We start from the raw sequence: 20,929 nt of genomic DNA, 5'->3' as shown, positions 1-20,929 counted from the left end.
TAGCCGCTGTAAATAACATAATTTGGAGCCAGAGTCTGCGCAGTAGAGATTCGTTTGGAGCCCGAGTCTGCACAATAGTGTCATGAGGTGGAGTCACGATATCAAAGTCCCGCCCAAACTCCTGCAGACCCAATCGCAAGATCACAATCATGACACCACGCCCTGTTTTTATAGTCAAATAACTGCCTAAAGGCAAACCTTTTAGAAAAACGAACACTAGAACCTACATCAGCATGATAAAAACGACCTCAAATGATGGAAAAATTTATTTGAAGTGTAATTCGATTTAGTTTGTCTCATGTCCCATTAGATTACTTGGAGAGGGCGGAGTTTATGACCTATACTGTAGCCGGCCACTTGGAGGGCGATTGAGATGCTTTGGCTTCACTTTTCAGGACTCGTGCGGCACACTTTGTGAGAACACTATATAAACATGCCTCACTAAATGGCACACTGCACTTCTCATTCATAGCTAAGTGGAACGGGAACTTATGGAAAAATGAGCTTTCAGTTTATCCTTCCCATTACCACCAAACACAACACAGTATTCAGAAAGCATGACTCTGTTCAGACAATGGCTCTGCAGACAAGAACAGATGTCTAGAGTAGTGGTTTTCAAACCTGTCCTGGAGGACCCCCTGCCCTGCACATTTTGTATGTCTCCCTAATCAGACACATCCAATTTAGTTCTTGCAGTCTCTACTAATGAGCTAATGAGTGGAATCGGGTGTGTTTGATGAGGGAGAAATATGCAGGGCAGGAGGTCCTGAAAACCCCTGGTCTAGAATATCATCTGTTATGATACAGCATGCATTTGTTCTGAATTGCACAAAAATTTCTGCAAGGATTGGTGGTTCAACACTAAACATGCAGATTTGCCAGTACATTTTAAAGACATCATATAAGGGTTAGGTTTAACTCTTACTTAAAATAAACTGGAAATTTAGTTTCATGACATTTCCTTCCATTTATGACATGAGCAGATAACAGAAATTTTCCTTAACACTCCCTGTTATGATGTATGAGGACGCTACAGAATGTAATTGGCATATTTTAAATGAAAATTAATTTGTGAACAGTGGAGTGGTGTTTTAGGTGTGAATTAAAAAAGTTCAATTGAAGAGCCCCTTTTATTTACTTGATCACAAGTGTTTTCGAGCAGAAGTAGTTCTAGTCCTCTAGTATTTGTCTTATGATATCTCTGCAGCACATGACTATGCTGGTTTTTGGATTTTTTTTTGTTTGTTGTTTTACAAAATGTTCACTCATTTTTGGGATGTCATATAACGAACAAAGAGCATATTGAGCCAGCACAATGAGGCAGGATTATCAGCACTCCTGCCCCATCCTATCTCCTGAAGGGTTCAGAGGTCACTCCACTCTCATGTTTATAAACACTGTGCTGTGGAGAGGAAGGATCATAATTATACTATGTTTTAACCAACTTCATGCTTCAAGTTCACACACTTTAACAGACTGGAGCACAGGCTGTCGTAAGTACTGCTTACAGCAGGTTTTGACTTTAAAGAACCATTCAATAAATTTGAATCTTTTGTATTATATGCATGGCTAATTTTTTGTCTAAAGGTTTTAGTTTCCCTCCTAGTTGTGGTCGATTTACACTTGTTCACATGCAGTTGGGGGATTTTTTTTTTATTTTCTTTTTATTCTCGGAACCTAAGTGTATTCCACGAGTGCTCTGATCTTTACGTACTTTCAATTTTGCATTGACTGTTGTTTGGCGGACATGTGATTCCTTCCAATAGGGAAGTTATGTTTCATAAATGATTATCTGACTGCAGTGTATTCCTCATGTTTTACACTCTGCGGCATAAAAATGTTTTTTGTTCTTAGTGTAGGTATACATTTTTTCCTGTAAACACAATTCGCAGTAGATAAACATGATAAACTCGTGAAAGACTGCTGCAAAATCTGAAGTATGTTGTTATGTTTGCATATTGTTTCTAATATAGCAGATTTCTAGAAAAAGTAATATAGGCTTAATCTGCTATAACCAATTAGCAGAATATAGTATGCAGTACAAGCTACATTAAAAAATGGCAGTGCTTTTGGAATTAAACTTTTGGAAACACTCACACCCAGATCCATTTCACAAACATTTTGTGGCTCTTGTATGCAGAAAATACTCTTTCTCATGCTGAGATCTCTGTTTTGTTTGGTAGCAGATTGATTACACTTTCCCCTCCAGGCTCACAGTAGTTGCTGTAGGGGGACCATTCAAGGCTCTTCAATACTTTTCCAGCTGGGAATCTATCAGCCCCCTGGAAAAGGGATAGATCTAGATTTTTTTCCTATAATAACATGGCTCTCAAGAATTTTTTTTTTTTAAATAATCAAGTAAGTGATTAATGTTGGCTATGTGCAACAAACATCTGTATTCTGTAAAACAGGTTTCGGTTTGGGTCTTTTGTACATGCTACTTTAAATATGAAACTGTTTTACTCAAGATGCCTGCAGAGGACTTACCAAAGAGGAGCATGACTGAAATGTTTTTTTTTCTTTCTACTAACATTTGAGTATAAAAATCAAACCCCAACAATAAAATGAACTAGATAGGTTAGATGATTACTGTAAAACTCCATAACTGTCACCAGTAGTTCATACTGCCGTTGTAACATTATGATGAGACCAGTTTTCCTGTCGGTTAATGTGATGTTCATCATTGAGCGTTATTGATATTTGTAGAACAATTTGGGACGCTTCGCGTCATGCCTAACAACGCCCTTCAGCCATGATTTATTCACGATATAGCATGGCGTCTCATACCTTATTGCTTACTTATAGAGCACATATTCTGCATGACCATATTCAACATCCCTAATCCAACCCCATACCTAAACTTAACAACTAGGCCTACCTTACTATTAATAAGCAGCAAATTAGTAGTTTGAGGCAAAAGCCGTAGTTAATGGTTTGTTAATAGCGAGAATTGGACCTTAAAATAAAGTGTGACCAACCATTTAGATGTATTTCTGGTGTATTGAGTTGGATTTCTGTTTCTTCACAGAGGTTTCAAAGCGAGGAGATAATGAGAGTTCACACACATACCAGATTCTGCTTTCTCTGCGTGCTGACCCTGCTGTACCATCAGTGCAGCCACTGCCATGAAGGAGGGTCCCACCATCACCATGAGCACAACCACGGTGACCACGACCACGTCCACAGTGACCTGCAGATTTCAGAATTGTCCTGCGATGGTTTATCAGACCAGTTTGTACACAGCGGCCATGGCGAACCTGCAGAGAACGAGCAACGTTACTACATCCAGCAGTTGTTCTGTCGGTACGGTCACAAGGATCGTCTGGATTTTAAAGGCTTCCAGAGTCTGCTGTTGAGTTTAGGGCTGGGTGAAGTGCGCGTGGTTGGGCTGGAGCATGAAGATCTGGGCCACGATCATGTGGCACACTTAGATATTCTTGAGGTTCAGGAAGGTCGGCACTCGCATTCAGCCAGCCATCCGCATCTTCATCAGAAGCCCCATCAACATTCCCACCATGAGAATGAACAACATGGCCCTGCCGAGGAGCTACCGTGCAGCAAAACACTTGGCGCTGGAGCCGAGAGCACCACTCACAGTGGATCTAAGGGATATGATCATAATCATGACCATAACCATGAACATGATCACCATGACCATGAACATGAACATGAGAAAGACACTGATCACAAACATATCCACATGCATGTTACGGACAGTCCTCATACTCAAGATGACCATGGCCAACTTGAGCAAAAGAGTAGTGAACATGCACAAGAAAATAATGATCTCAGTGACCAAAGCCACCATCATCACCACAAGCATCCCCACCCTCATCTCCATGGTCCTGATAGCATGGAGCACAACACAGAAACCCTTCATCTCACAACCAGAAGACAGCCTTCTGCCTCAACTGAGCTACCCACCACACAACCCAGAAGAAACAGCAGACCACCTAAAGCCAGAGCTCATAGAGGCCGCAACAAGACCAGCATCAGTGTTACTCAGACTGGCGAGCTAGAGACAAGAAGAGATGACCATGACCATAGCAGCCAGGATCACAGCCCTCTTCAGCCTCAGAGGGGCAGGAGAGAGGTTCCAGGAGAAGATCTGTATGTGAAATCACATGCACATGGTGTTATTCACCAACATGAGGAGGTACATTTTAGTGTCTGTCCTATCTGGTTGTTTATGAATGGCATTGCCCTTCAGATGTGCCTCAAGAGTTTAAATTCTTTTAATACATAAGTACATTAAAAATCAAATACTTTTTTACTTTCACTCAAGTAAAATTGAAAATGAGTACTTATGTTGGTGCCGATAGCCTTGTGGTTAGTGTGTCGACATATAGCGCAACTGCTTACAGTGACCCAAATTTGATTCCCACCTCGAGGTTCTTTGCTGATCCCGCTCCCCTCTCTCCAACCCAGTATTTTCCTGTCATCTCTCCACTGTCCTCTCAAAATAAAAAAGCAAAAAAAGAGTACTTAAATGTTTAATATTTAATTAAGGCATCTGTACATTTACTCAAATACTTGATTTGTGTACTTCATCCATCACTAGGAATTAAAGGTTATTTGGTTAATTAGCATAATTAGGAGTTGACCCTAAACTAGCCACCATGCTGATTAGACTTTCAGACGGCCATTAACTACTGGAATTGACACATTCTTGGTACTAATATAAGATCTATATTTTATATGTGATTTTATATTTCTTGTATGTGTTGAACTCATCTGTAAAACTCTGTCTCTCTCCCTCAGTGTCTGAATTTAACGGAGCTGCTACACCATTATGGACTGAGCTCAGATTCTCTCATATCTCCAGTGCAGTTCACCTATTTATGTCCAGCTCTGCTCTATCAGATAGATAGACGCGTCTGCATCCTTCATTATCACCACGTTGAGGCTGAAGTACAAGATGAGACATCTTCAGGTACAAGTGGTCCTGCATTAGTATAATTGTGTTTTTACAAAGTATATGCACTCATCTACAATTCTCATTGTCTGTGTAGTTTGCTAGCTGATAAAGAGGGTAAACAGACATAGTAAATGGTTGAGAATCATTGCTAAACTATATTACAACAGTTCAATGGTGCTAGAGTTACCTTAGTTGAAACTCTTTGAGTTCAGTGACAAGAATCCCGGTCTAATCCATTGATTGTGTTTCTGCAGTGTGGATCTGGATGTGGGGATTTGTGTCGATCACCATCATCAGTCTGCTGTCTCTGCTGGGTGTTGTTCTGGTGCCCATCCTCAACCAGTCCTGCTTCAAGTTTCTCTTGACCTTCCTGGTGGCGTTGGCCGTGGGAACCCTCAGTGGTGACGCCTTAATGCATCTACTCCCTCATGTGAGTTCACTCTTTAGGGGCAAACAAAGATTTAACCATTGCAAAGGTCCAAACTACAAAGCCCAAGTAATCAAACCTTTCTTATACCTTACAGTCTCAAAGTGGCCATGATCACAGCCATGGAGGACACGCAGAGGAAGAACCCACAAACTTTCTCACTAAGTTTGATGGAGTTTGGAAAGGACTGACTGCACTAGCAGGAATCTACCTCCTCTTCATCATTGAACATTGCATTGGCATGTTCAAACACTACAGGGACCAAAGGGTGAGAGGCACCACAATGCTTTAAACACAGGAATGAGGTGTTAGAAATCTTGCAAAAGTGGCAAGTAAGCTGCTTTTTACTCTTACACATGCTTGTTCAGGACTGACAGAGCTGAGAGCTATGGAAGACTAAAACATAATCCATAATTGCTGCAGATAGTAGGGCTTTTAGTGCACAGCAAAACAACCTTGGATTGTATTCTCAGAAACTAGTGCTTATAAGGTGCTTGCTTCCACAGGGAAGCCTCTGCCAGAGGAAGAAGAAAGGGGAGCAAGCAAAGATTGGGAGGAAGTTGTCAGACCACAAACTCAACAGGCGTTCAGATGCAGAGTGGCTCCATCTGAAGCCCCTAACAGAGGGTGGGTCTTCATCATTTCGTCATCAAATCCCGGCACTCTTTATTTGGCTTTTAAGTAAAGTTGTGAGTGTTGATATCCTGGAGATGCCTTCAAGTCTCTTCCAATATACTGAACTTTTGTAAGGATATTATAAGAACAAACTTCAGGCGTAACTCAGTGTTGTAGTCAAGATCAGATCATTTGAGTCTGAGTCCTTGGGATGGATGAGTCAGACAAGACCGAAACCAATGGGGTTGAGTCAGTTTCGAGTCTAAGCAATTTTACCAGTGTACTATGACACTGGAGTAACTCCTTCCATTGTCTTTTTTCATGCAGGAGAAGGTACAATGTGTGAAGCCGGACACAATGACACTCAAATGACGGAGTTGCAGCCTTTGGATTCACCCAGCAAAATGCCACTCTCCATCTCTGATTCAGATCACCCCTACAAGGAGCCAGTAAAAACAGAAGAGGACAGTAGGCCAAAGGCAAAATCAAAAAAGCATGGACACGGGAACGGACATGGTCACTCCCACCATGGGCACTGTCACTCTGACCAGGAAATGAAAGATGCGGGGATCGCCAGCATAGCATGGATGGTGATCATGGGAGATGGCATGCATAACTTTAGTGATGGACTTGCTATAGGTGAGTTTCTGTACATTGAAAACATTAGCAGATTTGTTTGTCTTGAATTAAAAGGGTTTCTGTATCTGAGGAACTGTTTGTGTCACCTACAGGTGCTGCTTTCAGTGCTAATATAACAGGTGGCATTAGTACTTCAGTGGCTGTTTTCTGTCACGAACTGCCCCATGAACTAGGTAAGTGGCTTAACCAGTTGTAGTATGTCGAGAGACAAAATGTTGAAATAGCAGATCCATTTTCTTACGTTTGACAGATACGTGTGTAGTAAAAGTAAAAGCCTGTCCACACCAAGAATTAAAACTGTATTAGTGTTCACATCAAGTCAGACTTCGCTTTAGGGTGATGTGGTGGTCCTGTTTTGAGTCTGCAGGTTTTATCGCCAGTGAGGTCTCTTTTATCCATTATCGATTTATATCAACTCTGGAACATCAGGGCGAAGAGATCCAGCTATTTGTCTATGCTCTCCTTTTCATGTTTAAATGAATAAAACAAACAGTGAGCTAATACAACACAGCGGCACATACAACTTTTAAAACACAGTAAAGCTTTTATCAAGTTTTGAGTTTGCTGTCTAGAGGGCCTCTAGTTTTTAAATTCTCCTTTTTGTTTAAACAAAAGAACCAGACATTACAATACCGCAGAAGCAGTAACATAAACAGAGTATGCCTTTGATGTAACAATTTCTTTTTTTTTGCATTTGATGTTGTTTACCTTTACTGTCTACCATCCAGTGGAGCTGATGGGACTTGACACTAATAACGTTTGATGGAGCAGCTCTTTTTATTTTGTCTGAAAATCTATCTCCCCATGTTTTGGCTGGAGAAAGACAGCTATAATAAAGTGTTTTTTACTACCCCACAGTGCCGTTAATTGCCTTTCACGACTGATTTAATTGGGCCAGGTGACACAGAGTAAAGGTCCAGAGTGCAGTTTATAGAGAACCAATGGTCGTGAAGGAACCTCACATATATATTCAGTAATTAGGAACAAAGGAGCAGCAGCACAGAACTGCTGAAACTTATTGTCAGGTTTAGCATGGGCTAAACTAACTATACCCACACTGCTGTATTGTTGTTTATTGTACATTAATAGTGCACATTTGTGTTTGCCTCCAGGTGACTTTGCTGTATTATTGAAGGCTGGGATGTCAGTGAAGCAAGCTATTGTGTACAATGTCCTCTCTGCTCTGATGGCTTATGCTGGCATGGTGATCGGCATGGCTGTGGGACAGTACATGCACAACGTCACCAGCTGGATCTTTGCCGTTACTGCTGGCATGTTTCTCTATGTGGCGTTAGTGGATATGGTAAGAGAACCAAAATGCGGATTTATTTGCTTGCCATTTGGGCTGCATAAATGTGTTCTAATTACTGATTGCTTGAAATGATTTATTACATGCCATCTTAGGGCTCTTGTTGCATTCCACTGCACTGCTTGTCCATTGTTTTGCTATGTTAACATGGTCTAGATGGATGTTTGAGCATTATACTCACGTCTCATGTATTTTGTAGTGTCTCATGCATGTCATTGTTTGTTAAAAGAAGTTGAACTTGTTTTTTTTTTAATGAAAAAAAGCATCTCTAGACCTTGCCTTTTTTTTCAATTATTATTCTACAGCCCACATCTTGAGTTTAGCAATGCAAACATTTGTGTGACTGACCTCTCACACTTTGAAAATAAGCTGACAACTGTTTGTGAATTTATTTACTGCTGTTTTAAACATTGGGCCTCTAAACCACATAAAAAGCACAATTATTCAAGTTTCAAATAAATTATACACCGTATTATTGACAATATTAGAGCACTTCCGTTATAATCACCGAAACTGTCAGTCACTGCATGTTCACAATGTTGGTCCATGCAATTCAGCACAAGTTCACTGAGTTCTGCACTTCTGTGAACACATTTCCAACACATTTTATTTTTGTCCCAAAACTGCAGCATGCAGTATATATTGGGTATTACACCTACATACTTTAATTACTTCTGAATTGCGAACAAGCGGTGCGACATCCAAATATGATTCCAGAAGTTGCACAAAGGTTTTTGCAATATTATTTTGTGCCGCTGCGAACAGGTGTGAAAAATTGAAACAAATCCGTAAAGTGTATGCTACAATCGACACCGTTCATAAATAGTTAATTGTTAGATCTTGTCATTTTGATTTTGCAGCCCTTTCTCTTGATTTGTTTCTCTATAATTTGTATATGCAGCAAACCTTGATTTTTGTGTTTGCTTAGAGTTTTTAGAATGTTATTTTTTTCTGTTTAACAATATGAAATTCCTCTTCTTGTTCTTCAGTTGCCCGAGATGCTTCATGGTGACAGTGAGGAGCACAAGCGCTGTGAGATGGGTCACTTTGTCCTGCAGAACTTGGGCATGCTCACAGGGTTCGGCATCATGTTGCTGATCGCCATCTTCGAGGATCACATAGTGCTTGACTTTGGCTTCTAGCCAGAGCCTGAGGTCAGGGGTGGTGTCATTCATCAGCTACATTCACACACGTGCTTTGCCTTAAAGTGGCTTTGTTTTGTGATGGTACAGTCTTGCAGGCATGTCTCAAAAGACAGCATCAGTAGCTTACAGTGGACGTGGAAACAAACATGTTTACATTTCATCATCTCTCATCTCTTCCTCTCGAGGCCACTCAAAACGGTTGCTTGTCGTCTTCTGTAGTTGTAGCTTCTAGACCATTCTCTCTTGTCATTTTTTTGAGTATGTGTGTCCAATCAGACATATTCACAGCACATGAGAAGCACTCCCCAGTATTTGGGTTATCCCTTTAATATTGTAGTATATTTTTGTAGGACTGTGTCCTAGAGAGAAGCAGCTATTCATCAGTCACTCATTCAGTGTCATGTTTAGCTCTTTCATTCATCTGTGTTGTATCTCATAGTCCATTCATTCGTAACTGGTGTGTTGTGCTGTGTATGTCTAGTGTGTCACACCATCTCAGTGTCAGGCACAGAACTGGGCTAATATGGTCCAACTGGCATCAACTCTACAGTTTTCTTTTTTATTGAGAAGTACTGGTCAGTATTGTTTGCCAGGATCCTGAAAAACAACACACTTACTTGGTTTGTGCTTTGCTGTCAACATTGGCTACTTGTTTGTTTCTTACACTATTTACCATTCATAGTGATGGGAGCGTCCACAGAGAATTTCATTCGCTTGTCTTTTTTTTATTATTATGTTCTAAGATTGTACTAGTGATTTGGCCAACTCTGAGTATTGAAGAAATAGGTATGCAACTGTGTTTTGAATAACCTCTGACACGATGCAGCCAAAAGACCGATCACATTCATGCGGTCAGCTGAATAGTGACTGAACAAGTCCAGTATTAAAGCTAATGCTAAACCACTGTGATTTTAAATGAAGAACAACTGTCTACGCATATCTGTCCATCAAGGAATACATCAATTTTCTTTGGGAAGTCTGTTTGTTCACTGATCAAATCATGATTATCATGATCTAGACTACTTTTTGAGTTGATTTTCATATCCAAGTGGAGTTGTTGTAAATAATGGTCTTGTTACAGTTGAAGTTCAAGAAATAATTATCTTCCCCAAAGGAGATTTGCTACTGAAGACTTGTTTTTTGCTGAACAAGTTCGCATTTTGAAATACCTTTTTGTTACTTTTTAATTTTATGACATGTTTGGTATTACTGGATAATTTGGGCAAAATTTAGAATGTTATTTTGAGACATCAGCACCTTTTATACACTGACCATCTAAAAACCATTCCTTTTTAAACCTAAAAATTGAGTTAGCCATTATGAAATGTTCTTTTTTTGACAATCTTAAACGCTCTCATTTGTTGACACCCTCCTGTTATTAAAATTAATGCACACATTTCAATTATTGGCCTTATGTGCAATTGTATGATTGTACTACAATCAAAGCTATAGATCATCTGTTCATCTGTCCCCCATTGACGTGATTCTTGTTAATAAGTGCAACATTTTGATTGTGCCAAATATGGGCTGTTTCTAAAATTGCGCACAAGCGCTGCCTGTGCCCGCAATCGCCTCTACACATTCCACTGGCTGTGTCGCTGCTTGAATCCTCTACCGTCATGAGTTGGGGCATGTTATGTGATTCATGCTTATCCTGTCACCATGTGACATGCATTTATTTGATCTCGTGGGTGTGTATCGTTATTAATTGCATTCATCAAATATACTTGATTGGATGGAAACATGCATGAGACAAGTTAAAGTGTCTAGATTTCATTTCTGTCATGAAATGGAGAGATGAGAACACTTACAGTTGATTCCCTCTTTCCCTGAAGAACTGAATTTTCACAGCTTGAATGTATAGCCAATGAGTTTTTGGGGTCATGTAATCAGTCGTCAGAGATTAGGTCTAAATCCTGTGTATGTCTGTGAAATGAAGTTGTCCATTTTGTTGGACAACCGAAATCAAGCTCTAGAGCTAAAATGAAACGCCTCAGTTAAGTGCTGCAAAGAAATAAACTTGATGATAAATAAAAATGACGCACAAAAAATTTCTTCATGCTTTACAGTGTAATCCAAAAAAGGACCATCCAGATATTTACTTGCATTTGAGTATTGTCAGTTGTTTGGGAAGACATTTCTTTTTAAATCCTCCGTTTACACAGATTGGATGTTAAAGCGTTTTCAATACATTTGCCATTCTTGCTGATTGTCTGTGCATTTCTTTGTCAGAAGTGGAAAATAAAGTTTGCAAAGCCTACTTTGAGTGTTTCAGCTTATTAAAAATCTCTCTGAAAAATACTATATATTTAATATATATTTAAAATGTATAACTTTTCTATTAAAAAAGCTATTATATTTTTATTTCTATTAATATATATTTTTTAATTTTAGAAGATAGGAAGACTTAATGTTTATTAAAAAGTATATATTTTTTCTCTAGACAGATGGTATTTGATGGTATTTCTAAATCTAAAATATTTAGTTACAGATACTTTACTATAGAGTCAAGTGAAGGATACGAGAAGTGTATCTATGAGTTAAGATGACACAATAAGGCCACACCACGACGGATCCAGTGATCTGGAGGCACGTCTGAATTCAGGGTCATTGCTATGACGTAGTTGGTGGAGTGTCCAGTTGTGGAAAGGGTTCCACGTCTCTCGCTGGTCTTGTAGACAGGAGAAATGTAGCACTGACACTCAGGAATGTCCTGCTTCTTTATGGGCTTCAGCCAGATCTGCAGATGAACAGTATGATGTGTAGACGAAAAGCTCATCCTCTCTCCCTACAATCTGTTTTGATTACTATATAAATATGCATTTTCAGTGTAGTGGGATGTGGTTGGTTATTTCAACATTTCTGAGTCACCAAGAATATGGTGGTGAATCGACATTCATTTTTCCCTTGTTGATAATTTAACTCATTTTCCTTGGCTTGGTATCCAAGATAACTGAAAAACAAAGAAAACTGTCACCAAAAACAAATTCAAAGCCCCAAAAGCCCTTTATCAGAAGCACTTACTGTAGCTCCTCTGGAACAAAACAGGTACATAAAAAATTGGTAGTTTTAATATGACTATGGATGTGTTTATTTTCAGTGTTTCAGATGAAATGCTTTCAGCTGAAATTTATAAAGGCCTTCGAAAGAAATTAGCATTTCAAAGTTTTAGCATAAGTAACAATGCATGTTTAATTAAGTTCAGCTCTTGTCAAAAAGTTATTTTGATAATGAGGTGTCCTGAAATGTCTGAATATTAAACAGCAGTGAATGCATTATTTATTGTGGCATTGTGCTGAATAAAGAGGGCAGAATTAATAGAAATCTTAGTTTTTTTCTTCCTGTTCTGTTAAGAATACTTAACCTATTTGAATCTCACCTGCTATGATATTCATGTCATATATAGACATAACTAGAACTCCATTCATATACTGTATTTAAATACAAAACAACTTTTTTATTATGTAGAATTTTCTTCTTAAACTTTCAAGTGACCCAAGATTTAGTTGAAGTACATGGTGATGAAAAGAGTTGCCTTCAAGGAAATGTGAACAATGGGGTGTCAGCACAGACCACCTGCTGGGTGTAGGCTGCTGAAGTTCAGATTTCCCTTAAAATGTATGTATGTATTATTATTTGGTACTGAAGAGAGAATCAAGTACTTCTCTAGCTGTGTTGTGGCTGCACTGGAATTAAAATCAGCATTTTTAATTGTCTTAATACATTATCATTGCCATTCTTTCTTAAAGTGTGCACATTTTAATTATTTGTTTTTAGCAATCTTGTCCCTTGATTTAACATTTTTGCATGCTGCTGTGAAATTAGAAAATCTTTTCAAAATTGCTTCTTGTTTCCATAGTTACTGTTATGGTTTGCCTACAGGCAAATACAATTTTTTTTAACTGCACTAAAACATTTGAATTGCAAGTATTTGCAGGTTTAATATATTCTTCTGCAAGAATACACACAGACTTAAGCCTCTGTGTGTAATTGAGCTATGCATGATGTCGTCAGCCTCATTTGACTGATATTATACATTTTACAGCTTCTCACCACAGGCATGGTGTCATGCAGGATTTTGGGGTAAGAATCTGCCAAGCGCTTGGTTCTCCGATCCCATCGGGCACCATCCAAGAAAAGGCCACGGATGTAAACACCTGAGCAAAAATAAAGTACAGAGGATTGATAATTAGAAAAAAATAGGTACTGCAGAAGGGCTTTCGCACTAGGAACTAGCCACCAGGGTGGTCCCCAAAGAACTACATTTTCCCCTAGGACTAGTTTCCACTTTCCACCAGTAAGAACTCATAAGTGACATAATCCAGCTAACAACAATGTAATCTGAACACAGCACTTAACGTCAACAACTGGAGCATGGAGGATGGAAAAGTTGCTGGACTTAAGAGTCAGTCCATCTATCACTGTTTTCCATATTCGTGGAGTAAGTATATGCAAACTGTGTATTTAAATGTTTTTTTAAAAATGGTGGAAGCTATGATGGTGAAAAATGGTGGTGTTTCGTATGACATGCATTTGGCCAATCGAGCCCAAAAAGGGTATTTAGTGTTTGAATTTCTCAAAAGATGACAAAATTCGAAAGCTTAGTCTTTGTTTCATAGCTAAAGTAACCTACTCTGTCTTGTCTGTCAGCTTGTTGTCAGTTTACTCTTTGCTTTGCAATGTATTTTTCACTATGTAAGAATGTGTGGCGTGAGAGCGGCATGGCTTGTTGGACATAGCAACAGTAACAAAGGGGGGCGGGTCTTTGTGAAGGGTCAATTTAGTCCCACCGAAAGGCATTCCTATAACTAAAATAGTTCCTAGTTACTATAGTGCAGACATACCAAAAAAGATTGTTCATCCACCACTGTTATAGGAACTATGCCAACATTCCTCCGGAGCAACATTTTAGAATTTAAAGGGGTAGTTCACCCAAAAACGAAAATTCTGTCATTAATTACTCACCCTCATGTCGTTCCAAACCTGTAAGACCTTCGTTTATCTTCGGATCACAAATTACGATATTTTTGCTGTATTCCGAGAGCTCTCTGACCCTCCCATAGACAGCAAGGATCCTTACATGATCAAGGCTCAGAAACGTAGCAACAAGATCGTTAAAATAGTCCATGTGACATCAGTGGTTCAACTGTAATTTTACGAAGCTATGATTATTTGTTTTCTTTGCGCAGAAAAAGTATTATGACTTTATTCAACAATTTGTCTCCTCCTCGTCACCCTATAATGCCAATTTGGGGAGTATCACATACGTAAACATCCTTGCTGTCTATGGGAGGGTCAGAGAGCTCTTGGAATGCATCAAAAATATCTTGTAATATGTGTTCCGAAGATAAACGAAGGTCTTACAGGTTTGGAACGACATGATGGTAAGTAATTAATGACAGAATTTTCATTTTTGGGTCAACTATTCCTTTAACAAGCCAAAAACAGATACAGTTTAAGAAGTGAGCATGAGAACGTAGCTGTAACCTTTTTTCTTAGTCTCTAAAAATTGACTGCTGAAATCAAAATATAGAGAGAGAATGTAAATAACTTTGCAAAGCACAATTTCCAATGTCCTTAATATGCAAGACTACAGGACACACATTAAATCAGGGATAGACAACTTCGGTCCTGGTGTCCTGCAGAGTTTAATTAGGGTTGGAGCTAAACTCTGCAGGACACCGGCCCTCCAGGAGCGAAGTCGCCTATCCCTGCATTAAACCAATATCATGAAACCTGTTACCTGAAATGTGTTACTTTAAATTCAGAAGCAGCTGATTTTACATAGATTGATCATTGACAGTGTTCACACTTGAGTCACATTCATCCATCTTCAGCAATGGCTATAATTAAAACATACTGCTTTAGGTCAAACAGTGTGTTGTGGTGACTAATGTGATGTCTCTTCACAAGGACACAGTCTTAAATGGATGTCACTGGTTAAAATTTAGCTGGGAGCGTAGTTTGATTGGCTTGCAAGCTCAAATATTTAAGACACGAGGAGCTGTAAAAAATGTACTTAAAATATAATTTTAGCATTAAATATGTACGAGAAGAAAATCCTCAAAATAAAACTTGAATAATGAAGTACTTTACACCCTTGCACACAAATGCACACTAACTAAAGACCTGTCCCATTTTATACACTGACTGACTGAACTATAAAAATTTAAGTAGACACAACAAAGTGTCTGTTAAAGTCAAAGACACTCATAAACAGCCTCATGCAGTGTGTGATGGCCTCAGAGAGATGGGTTTCCTCTGGAGAGGTGCTCATCATGTACTGATGAAAGAGCAGCAGGGGTCTGATGTTAGAGCACTGTAATGTTGACTCTGATTGATGGCACTCAGCCGCGGCGAGGGGTTAATGAAACTTTGTGTCTCTCTTCCCTTTTGTCGCTTATCCATTTCCCTCTCATATATTTTACATTTCATGCTTGTCAATACTCCATCTTTGTCTTTCTCACCATCCTCTGGGGTGGTTTTGTGTTCCTTGTCCTCCATGACTTCAAAGTCGAAGCTGAGCAGGTCAATGGGGATGGTGTATTTTCGGGCGTAATTCTGCTGGCTTCCAGTGAGGAAGGCCTGAGTGAAAAAGAACCCGGACATCCAGAACACTGCAGGCGTGCCATCCACATACCAAACCTGTGTGGATGACACAGATGATACTGATATTAAAGACCAAAATTAAGAAACATAACATCAGCAGTCACAACTAATTCTAAAGGCATATCTTGAAGGCCAAAAAGAAGCCTTTGGAATGTAACAGGCTCAAAGTCTTATTATTATTTTTTTATTGAAAGGAAGGGCACTTGTATAATACATTTACAATTCAGTCTTTTGCAGAAGCAGTGTTGTAATCTGAGCTCACTGAACGGGACAGTACATCAGCTGCATTTCATGTGATTTTCCCGTGGCTCACAATGCACACTATGCTTTCTGCTTCAACTGATTTATGTATGAATGTGTATTTTAGTCTCCCAACAACTCACTGGAAAACAATCGATTTGATGTAAAGGTTTTGAATGAATCACGATCAATTATTATGATGTATTGTGGTTACATTATTACTACAGGACTGTTTGTGGAATCCAAAAATGTATTTATATAGCATTTCTATTCATATGGCAGTTATTTGAAATATATGCAAATCTTATGTAAATTTCCTTACTGTAGCTTTTCGTAAATTGAATGCATCCTTGTTAAATAAAAGTATTATTATTATTTTTTTTTTAATAAAAACATCTTAAATGACTGTAGCCTTTAAGACTCAAACGATGTTTGTCTAAGTGATTACTGTGATTTTCACATGACAAAGTATCTAGGGCACAAATTATGGTGGAATGAAAAGTATACTACTATACATGCTTAATGACTAGAGAATTTACCTGTAAAAACTGGAGTCTTTCAAGAAAGTCATTGATGTAGCTTCCCAGTGGTTTAAGGCTGGGATACCACTTCTTCATCCACATGGCAGGGATGCGACCCTTCAGAATGCTGCTGACAACTTCCTCAACTTCAGCAGACATGACTACCAGACGCTATGCAACAAACACACATCCATTTATTCATTGGTTTAATGAATAAATGCCTTTTACCCTGATTGTTTTAAATGATCAAGAGTGTTCTACTTTTTTATCATTTACTTATTTTTAGAAATACAGTATCACTGTTTGAGCACGTTTGCAAGAACATGACACCCGTGTACATTCCTCATAGCAGTCAAATTTACAGTATATTGCCATTTTCTCTTCCAGGGGAAAGTTATGTTGTCCTTTTCTTTATGTCTTTCTAAGTGCTGGTTTCAAAGGTTTGTATTTGATGTAGTATAGAGATGTATGATCATGAATGATAATGAAAGGGTAAAGGAGAGAGGCTCCTCAGAGCAGAAATCAAGCTGTAGTCAGGAAAGATAAAGGGATTATTTTAGGGTGAGATTATAGGATAAGGGTTCACAATGTGTAAATGAAAGCCAGGGTTGTGATCAGATCTCAGCATATGCATCCATCTCACCCTGCGGGGTGGTAATGCTAAGTGGGATCAGAGCTGTCAGTCAAACTAAAGGACAAGGAGTCTCAGCTGGAGTGTACAGCATTAGGACATGCCCTGGGGCACAATGAATTTTCCTCGTATCTTTCAGCAGGGAGTGAATGTTCAAAAACTTTTCTTAGTTTGCATAGCTTCTATATAAAGGTTTGTGTGGAAACAGTAGCATAATTCAAAAATTGTGCAAATTTGAAACAATGGAAAAAACGTGATTCTACCATATGCTCCTGAAAGCTAATTGAATGTGGCTATGTGCTCAGATCAGAAAGAACGAAGACCTGGAAACATGATCGATAGAAATGCTGAACCTTCACAGTGGTTTTGTTAGTGTTCTGACCTTGATGGCCTTCTGGATGTTGACACACGAATCCCGGATAGTCTGGAGAAGTTTGTTGAATCGTCCCATCTCCTGCACCAGCACTGTGTTCCTGCTTTGGTTGTAGCTGGTGGGGTACTTGCGAATGGCAGCATCTGTATCAAAATCTTGAGGAAGTTTATTGAGAATGTCTGCAGCCACCTCATACACCATGTCATCTGAAGATGCAGCACTGCCACCTGAAGAACGGGACTGTGAGGGAGAAATGGGGCAAAAAATGTACAAACATCAAACAGGTCATTATAGTACTCTAAGAGCTACTTTGCACCAATAATCAATTATGCACCTGAGTGAGAAGAATGCTGTCAAACAGCAGCTGCGTTTCCACTTGGTCCTTAGTAATATCAGCATTGGCATTCATGCCAAAGATTTCAGGTGAGGGATTTAGAGGAAGTGTCTTGGTGTACTCAATGTAGCTGTTATACTGAAAAGGAAACAATCAGCTTCTTAATGCAACACTAAATCCAGGATGGCGATGCTAAATAATGGAATGCACTTAAAACAGACTACCCTTGAGATTGCTGACATTTATAATAATGGCTATGCAAATGACATTCATAAATAAAAGATTTTGAGAGAAAATGCCAAATAAAATTGGGCATATATTATACATGTGCTCGCAAATAAATCAGACATCACCACTGGCAGCAACCCGCTGTGTTTAGTCATTGAATTTATAGCTCATAATTCCTTTTCAGAACTTTCATAAAGAGGTGGACCAATGCCTCTCCAAAAGCTGCAAGTTTTGTTTTTGTTTACCAAAGTCAATTATATCTGTAGGCATTTTAAACACAGGCGTATAATGTGGGAGGGATTCTGACCCATGAGCTGACAAACACCTTGACTGAGCTTGTACAAAGTCCAGAATTGTTGTTTTTTCTAATAGCTTCCTCTTAGGCTTTGATTTGAATGAGGAACCTTGGCTTGCAGAGGTGCATATGGTCTTCCTTTGAAGGAAATATGATGAAGGAAGGAAAATGAAGCCTTAGTTCAGGTTTCCGGCGTTATCTTTGTAGAGAATCTCTGAATTTTACATGACAGAAATATTGAACTATCTTTAATGTCAGCTGTGGAAATTTTGTCTGACATTACCCCTCTAGAACTGGACAAGCTTTTCAAGCTATAAAATGTGTTCTTTAAGCATTGATAACTTAATAAACTCTGCTGTATCCATCTGCTGATTCTAAAACAAATCTGCTCAATCCACTGAAAAGTATATTGACATTCTTTCATTTTCTTGTCTTTTTTGTGTCATTTTCATAGGACGTTTGTACTATATTTTTTTATTTTTTTCTTGAACTTAAGAAAGAAATAATCTTTTACTTGACGCAACTTTTTTCAACGTTGATAATTATAAGAAATATTATTTGAGCACCAAATTAGCATATTAGAATGATTTCTGAAGGATCATGAGACACTGAAGACTGAAATAATGGCTGTTAAAAATTCAGCTTTGCCATCACAAGAATAAATTATATTATATTTTGAAATATATCAAAATAGAAATATATAAAAACTGTTTTATATTTGCAATAATGTTTCACAATATTACTGTTTTTATTGTATTTTGTATCAAACAAATGCAACCTTCATGCGCATAAGAAACTTCTTTCAAAAAATTAAAAACTTTCCAACCCCGAAACTTTTGAATGGACATATTTTGAATATCAAGAAAAGTTTGAGTCCTCATGATTTCGACTCACCTTTCTTATCATGAGTGACATTTATTTTCATTTTGAATAGTGTGGCTACATCATTTTGACCATGAATCTAACAAAGTCGTCTCAGGTGAGGACTGTGCCATAACTTTTTCACCCTATTGTTTAGATTGCTTTAAAAAAGACAAGAAAAACCCAATAACAACCTTTCATGTGTCTTAAAAGCATGGCCGCTCAACAAAGGCTCTTTTTTTATAAAGTGGAGGTGCATGTCAGGCTGGTGGGTTCGATATAACGATCTTCAGGCGGGATATGAAAAGATGGACAGAGGAGTGGCAGGATTGTGACATTTCCTGTTGAAATTTCCCTTGCTAATGCAGTGGGTGGCACTCTGTAGCACTGGAGAAATGTCAGAGCATTCAGGGAGGCTCTTGATCAGTTTGTGCAGTCTGCTTTTTTTGAAAGGAGGAAGGGAAGTATGAGGAGTGCTTCTCTGAAGTTGGGAAAATGTCAAGAATGCTCTTTTTTTAGGGGTGATTAAAGGGGCACGCTGGAAAGCATGAAAAGGAAGAGGGTAACGTGAAGAGTGTGTGTGTGTGTGTGTGTTTCAAGAACAGTAAAAGGAAATTTGTTTGTGTGTGAATACAAAGACGAGACAGGTACACATGTGATCTCACCTCATACTGGTCCAAGAACATTTGTAGCTGCTGTACTGAAATCCGCAGGTCTGTCTCGTTGAACTCATAGGGGATGTTCCAGCCTAGAGGACCAAATTTTCTCCTCTCCTGGGTCAAGGCGTGGAAGAAGCACAGGCTGAACAGCAGCTTCTTAAAGACAGCCTGAAAACACAAAAACAGATAGAAAATAATCATTAAGAGTATCAAAGGATATGCATCATATTGAGAGAACTTTGAAAACCCTCTGTGAAAGACCTACCGGCTTTGAGCTACTGTCAAAGAACTCAGGGTCCGTTAGGAGTTAGGAAAGTTAGGAGAGGGGTAACTGGTCAGCCACAAGCGGAAATCTGGGTGAGTGGTATCTGGATTCAGCTCCTGCAAAAAAGTCAAAGTGCTGCTTCAGAGTATTTCCATTGACTATGAACAGCTACCATCCCATCATGTTTGGATCATCTAATCTTTATGTAGGCTACTACCTCACAAACACGCTCAAGGGTGGACATCCAAGAGGTGGCCAGGTGGCAGTTCTGTAAAACCACCCAGGTTCCCTCCTTAACGCCAGTCTCAATCATGCTCATGGCGATGGGGCCCTGACCTTGTCCCAGAGACAGGGAGGTCAGTCTGTTGCCTGTGAAACCCTGAACAAGGCAGACATGGTGTGTTAACAATAGAAGAGCATCACCCTTCACACATAACAAACCAAAAACTTTTTGTCAGTCAGTTTAATGCCTACAGTCAGTTTAATGCCTACAGTTACGGCTCGTAGGGACTACAACAAGCTACTTCCCAGGTTGGTGACATCACAAACCCTAAGATTTACATAAACCCCATCCCTGTGAACATGCAACAAATGGGGCGGGGAAATGTTGCACTGTTTTAGAGAAGAGGAAGAGTTGTTGCCATGCCGTCAAAACTAGGGGTGTACGAAAAAATCTATTCATATATGAATAGCAATTCTGTACAAATAGATTCACAAGTTTCAAAATCAATGTTCTAGAGCAGTGGTTCTTAATCCTGTTCCTCGCGTCCCCCTGCTCTGCATCTCTCTCTCTCTCTCTATCCCTCTCACCTGATTCAGATCATCAGGTCGTCAGCTCCATCAATGAACTGTGCTCCAAC

The 20,929-nt window shown here is 39.1% G+C and overlaps 1 protein-coding gene and 1 pseudogene across 3 annotated transcripts in view; one reads left to right on the top strand and one right to left on the bottom strand.

Annotated features, from left to right (window-relative positions):
- Positions 1 to 11,313, top strand: part of LOC306876009 (zinc transporter ZIP10-like) — a 29,078-nt gene extending 17,765 nt beyond the window's left edge. For both annotated transcript variants that reach the window (XM_079426896.1, XM_079426897.1), the window contains exons 2-10: positions 3,029 to 4,156; positions 4,762 to 4,933; positions 5,173 to 5,348; positions 5,443 to 5,613; positions 5,852 to 5,972; positions 6,288 to 6,599; positions 6,692 to 6,772; positions 7,712 to 7,902; positions 8,898 to 11,313. In XM_079426896.1, coding sequence (XP_079283022.1) covers positions 3,050 to 4,156; positions 4,762 to 4,933; positions 5,173 to 5,348; positions 5,443 to 5,613; positions 5,852 to 5,972; positions 6,288 to 6,599; positions 6,692 to 6,772; positions 7,712 to 7,902; positions 8,898 to 9,050 — 2,484 coding nt within the window. In that variant the 5' untranslated portion in view covers positions 3,029 to 3,049 and the 3' untranslated portion in view covers positions 9,051 to 11,313. The remainder of the gene's footprint in view (positions 1 to 3,028; positions 4,157 to 4,761; positions 4,934 to 5,172; positions 5,349 to 5,442; positions 5,614 to 5,851; positions 5,973 to 6,287; positions 6,600 to 6,691; positions 6,773 to 7,711; positions 7,903 to 8,897) is intronic.
- Positions 11,314 to 11,586: 273 nt separating this feature from the next.
- LOC306875613 (dynein axonemal heavy chain 7-like) overlaps positions 11,587 to 20,929 on the bottom strand; it is a 65,347-nt pseudogene continuing 56,004 nt past the window's right edge. The window contains exons 54-62 of the transcript in view: positions 20,287 to 20,448; positions 20,070 to 20,185; positions 19,811 to 19,972; positions 17,762 to 17,899; positions 17,437 to 17,667; positions 16,442 to 16,594; positions 15,521 to 15,698; positions 13,107 to 13,210; positions 11,587 to 11,793 (exon numbers count right to left, since the gene is read on the bottom strand). The product of the transcript in view is annotated as a dynein axonemal heavy chain 7-like (transcript). The remainder of the gene's footprint in view (positions 11,794 to 13,106; positions 13,211 to 15,520; positions 15,699 to 16,441; positions 16,595 to 17,436; positions 17,668 to 17,761; positions 17,900 to 19,810; positions 19,973 to 20,069; positions 20,186 to 20,286; positions 20,449 to 20,929) is intronic.

Source organism: Barbus barbus (assembly GCF_936440315.1).
Source record: "Barbus barbus genome assembly, chromosome: 10".
Lineage (NCBI taxonomy): Eukaryota > Metazoa > Chordata > Actinopteri > Cypriniformes > Cyprinidae > Barbus > Barbus barbus.
This window is presented reverse-complemented; position numbering and strand designations above follow the sequence as displayed.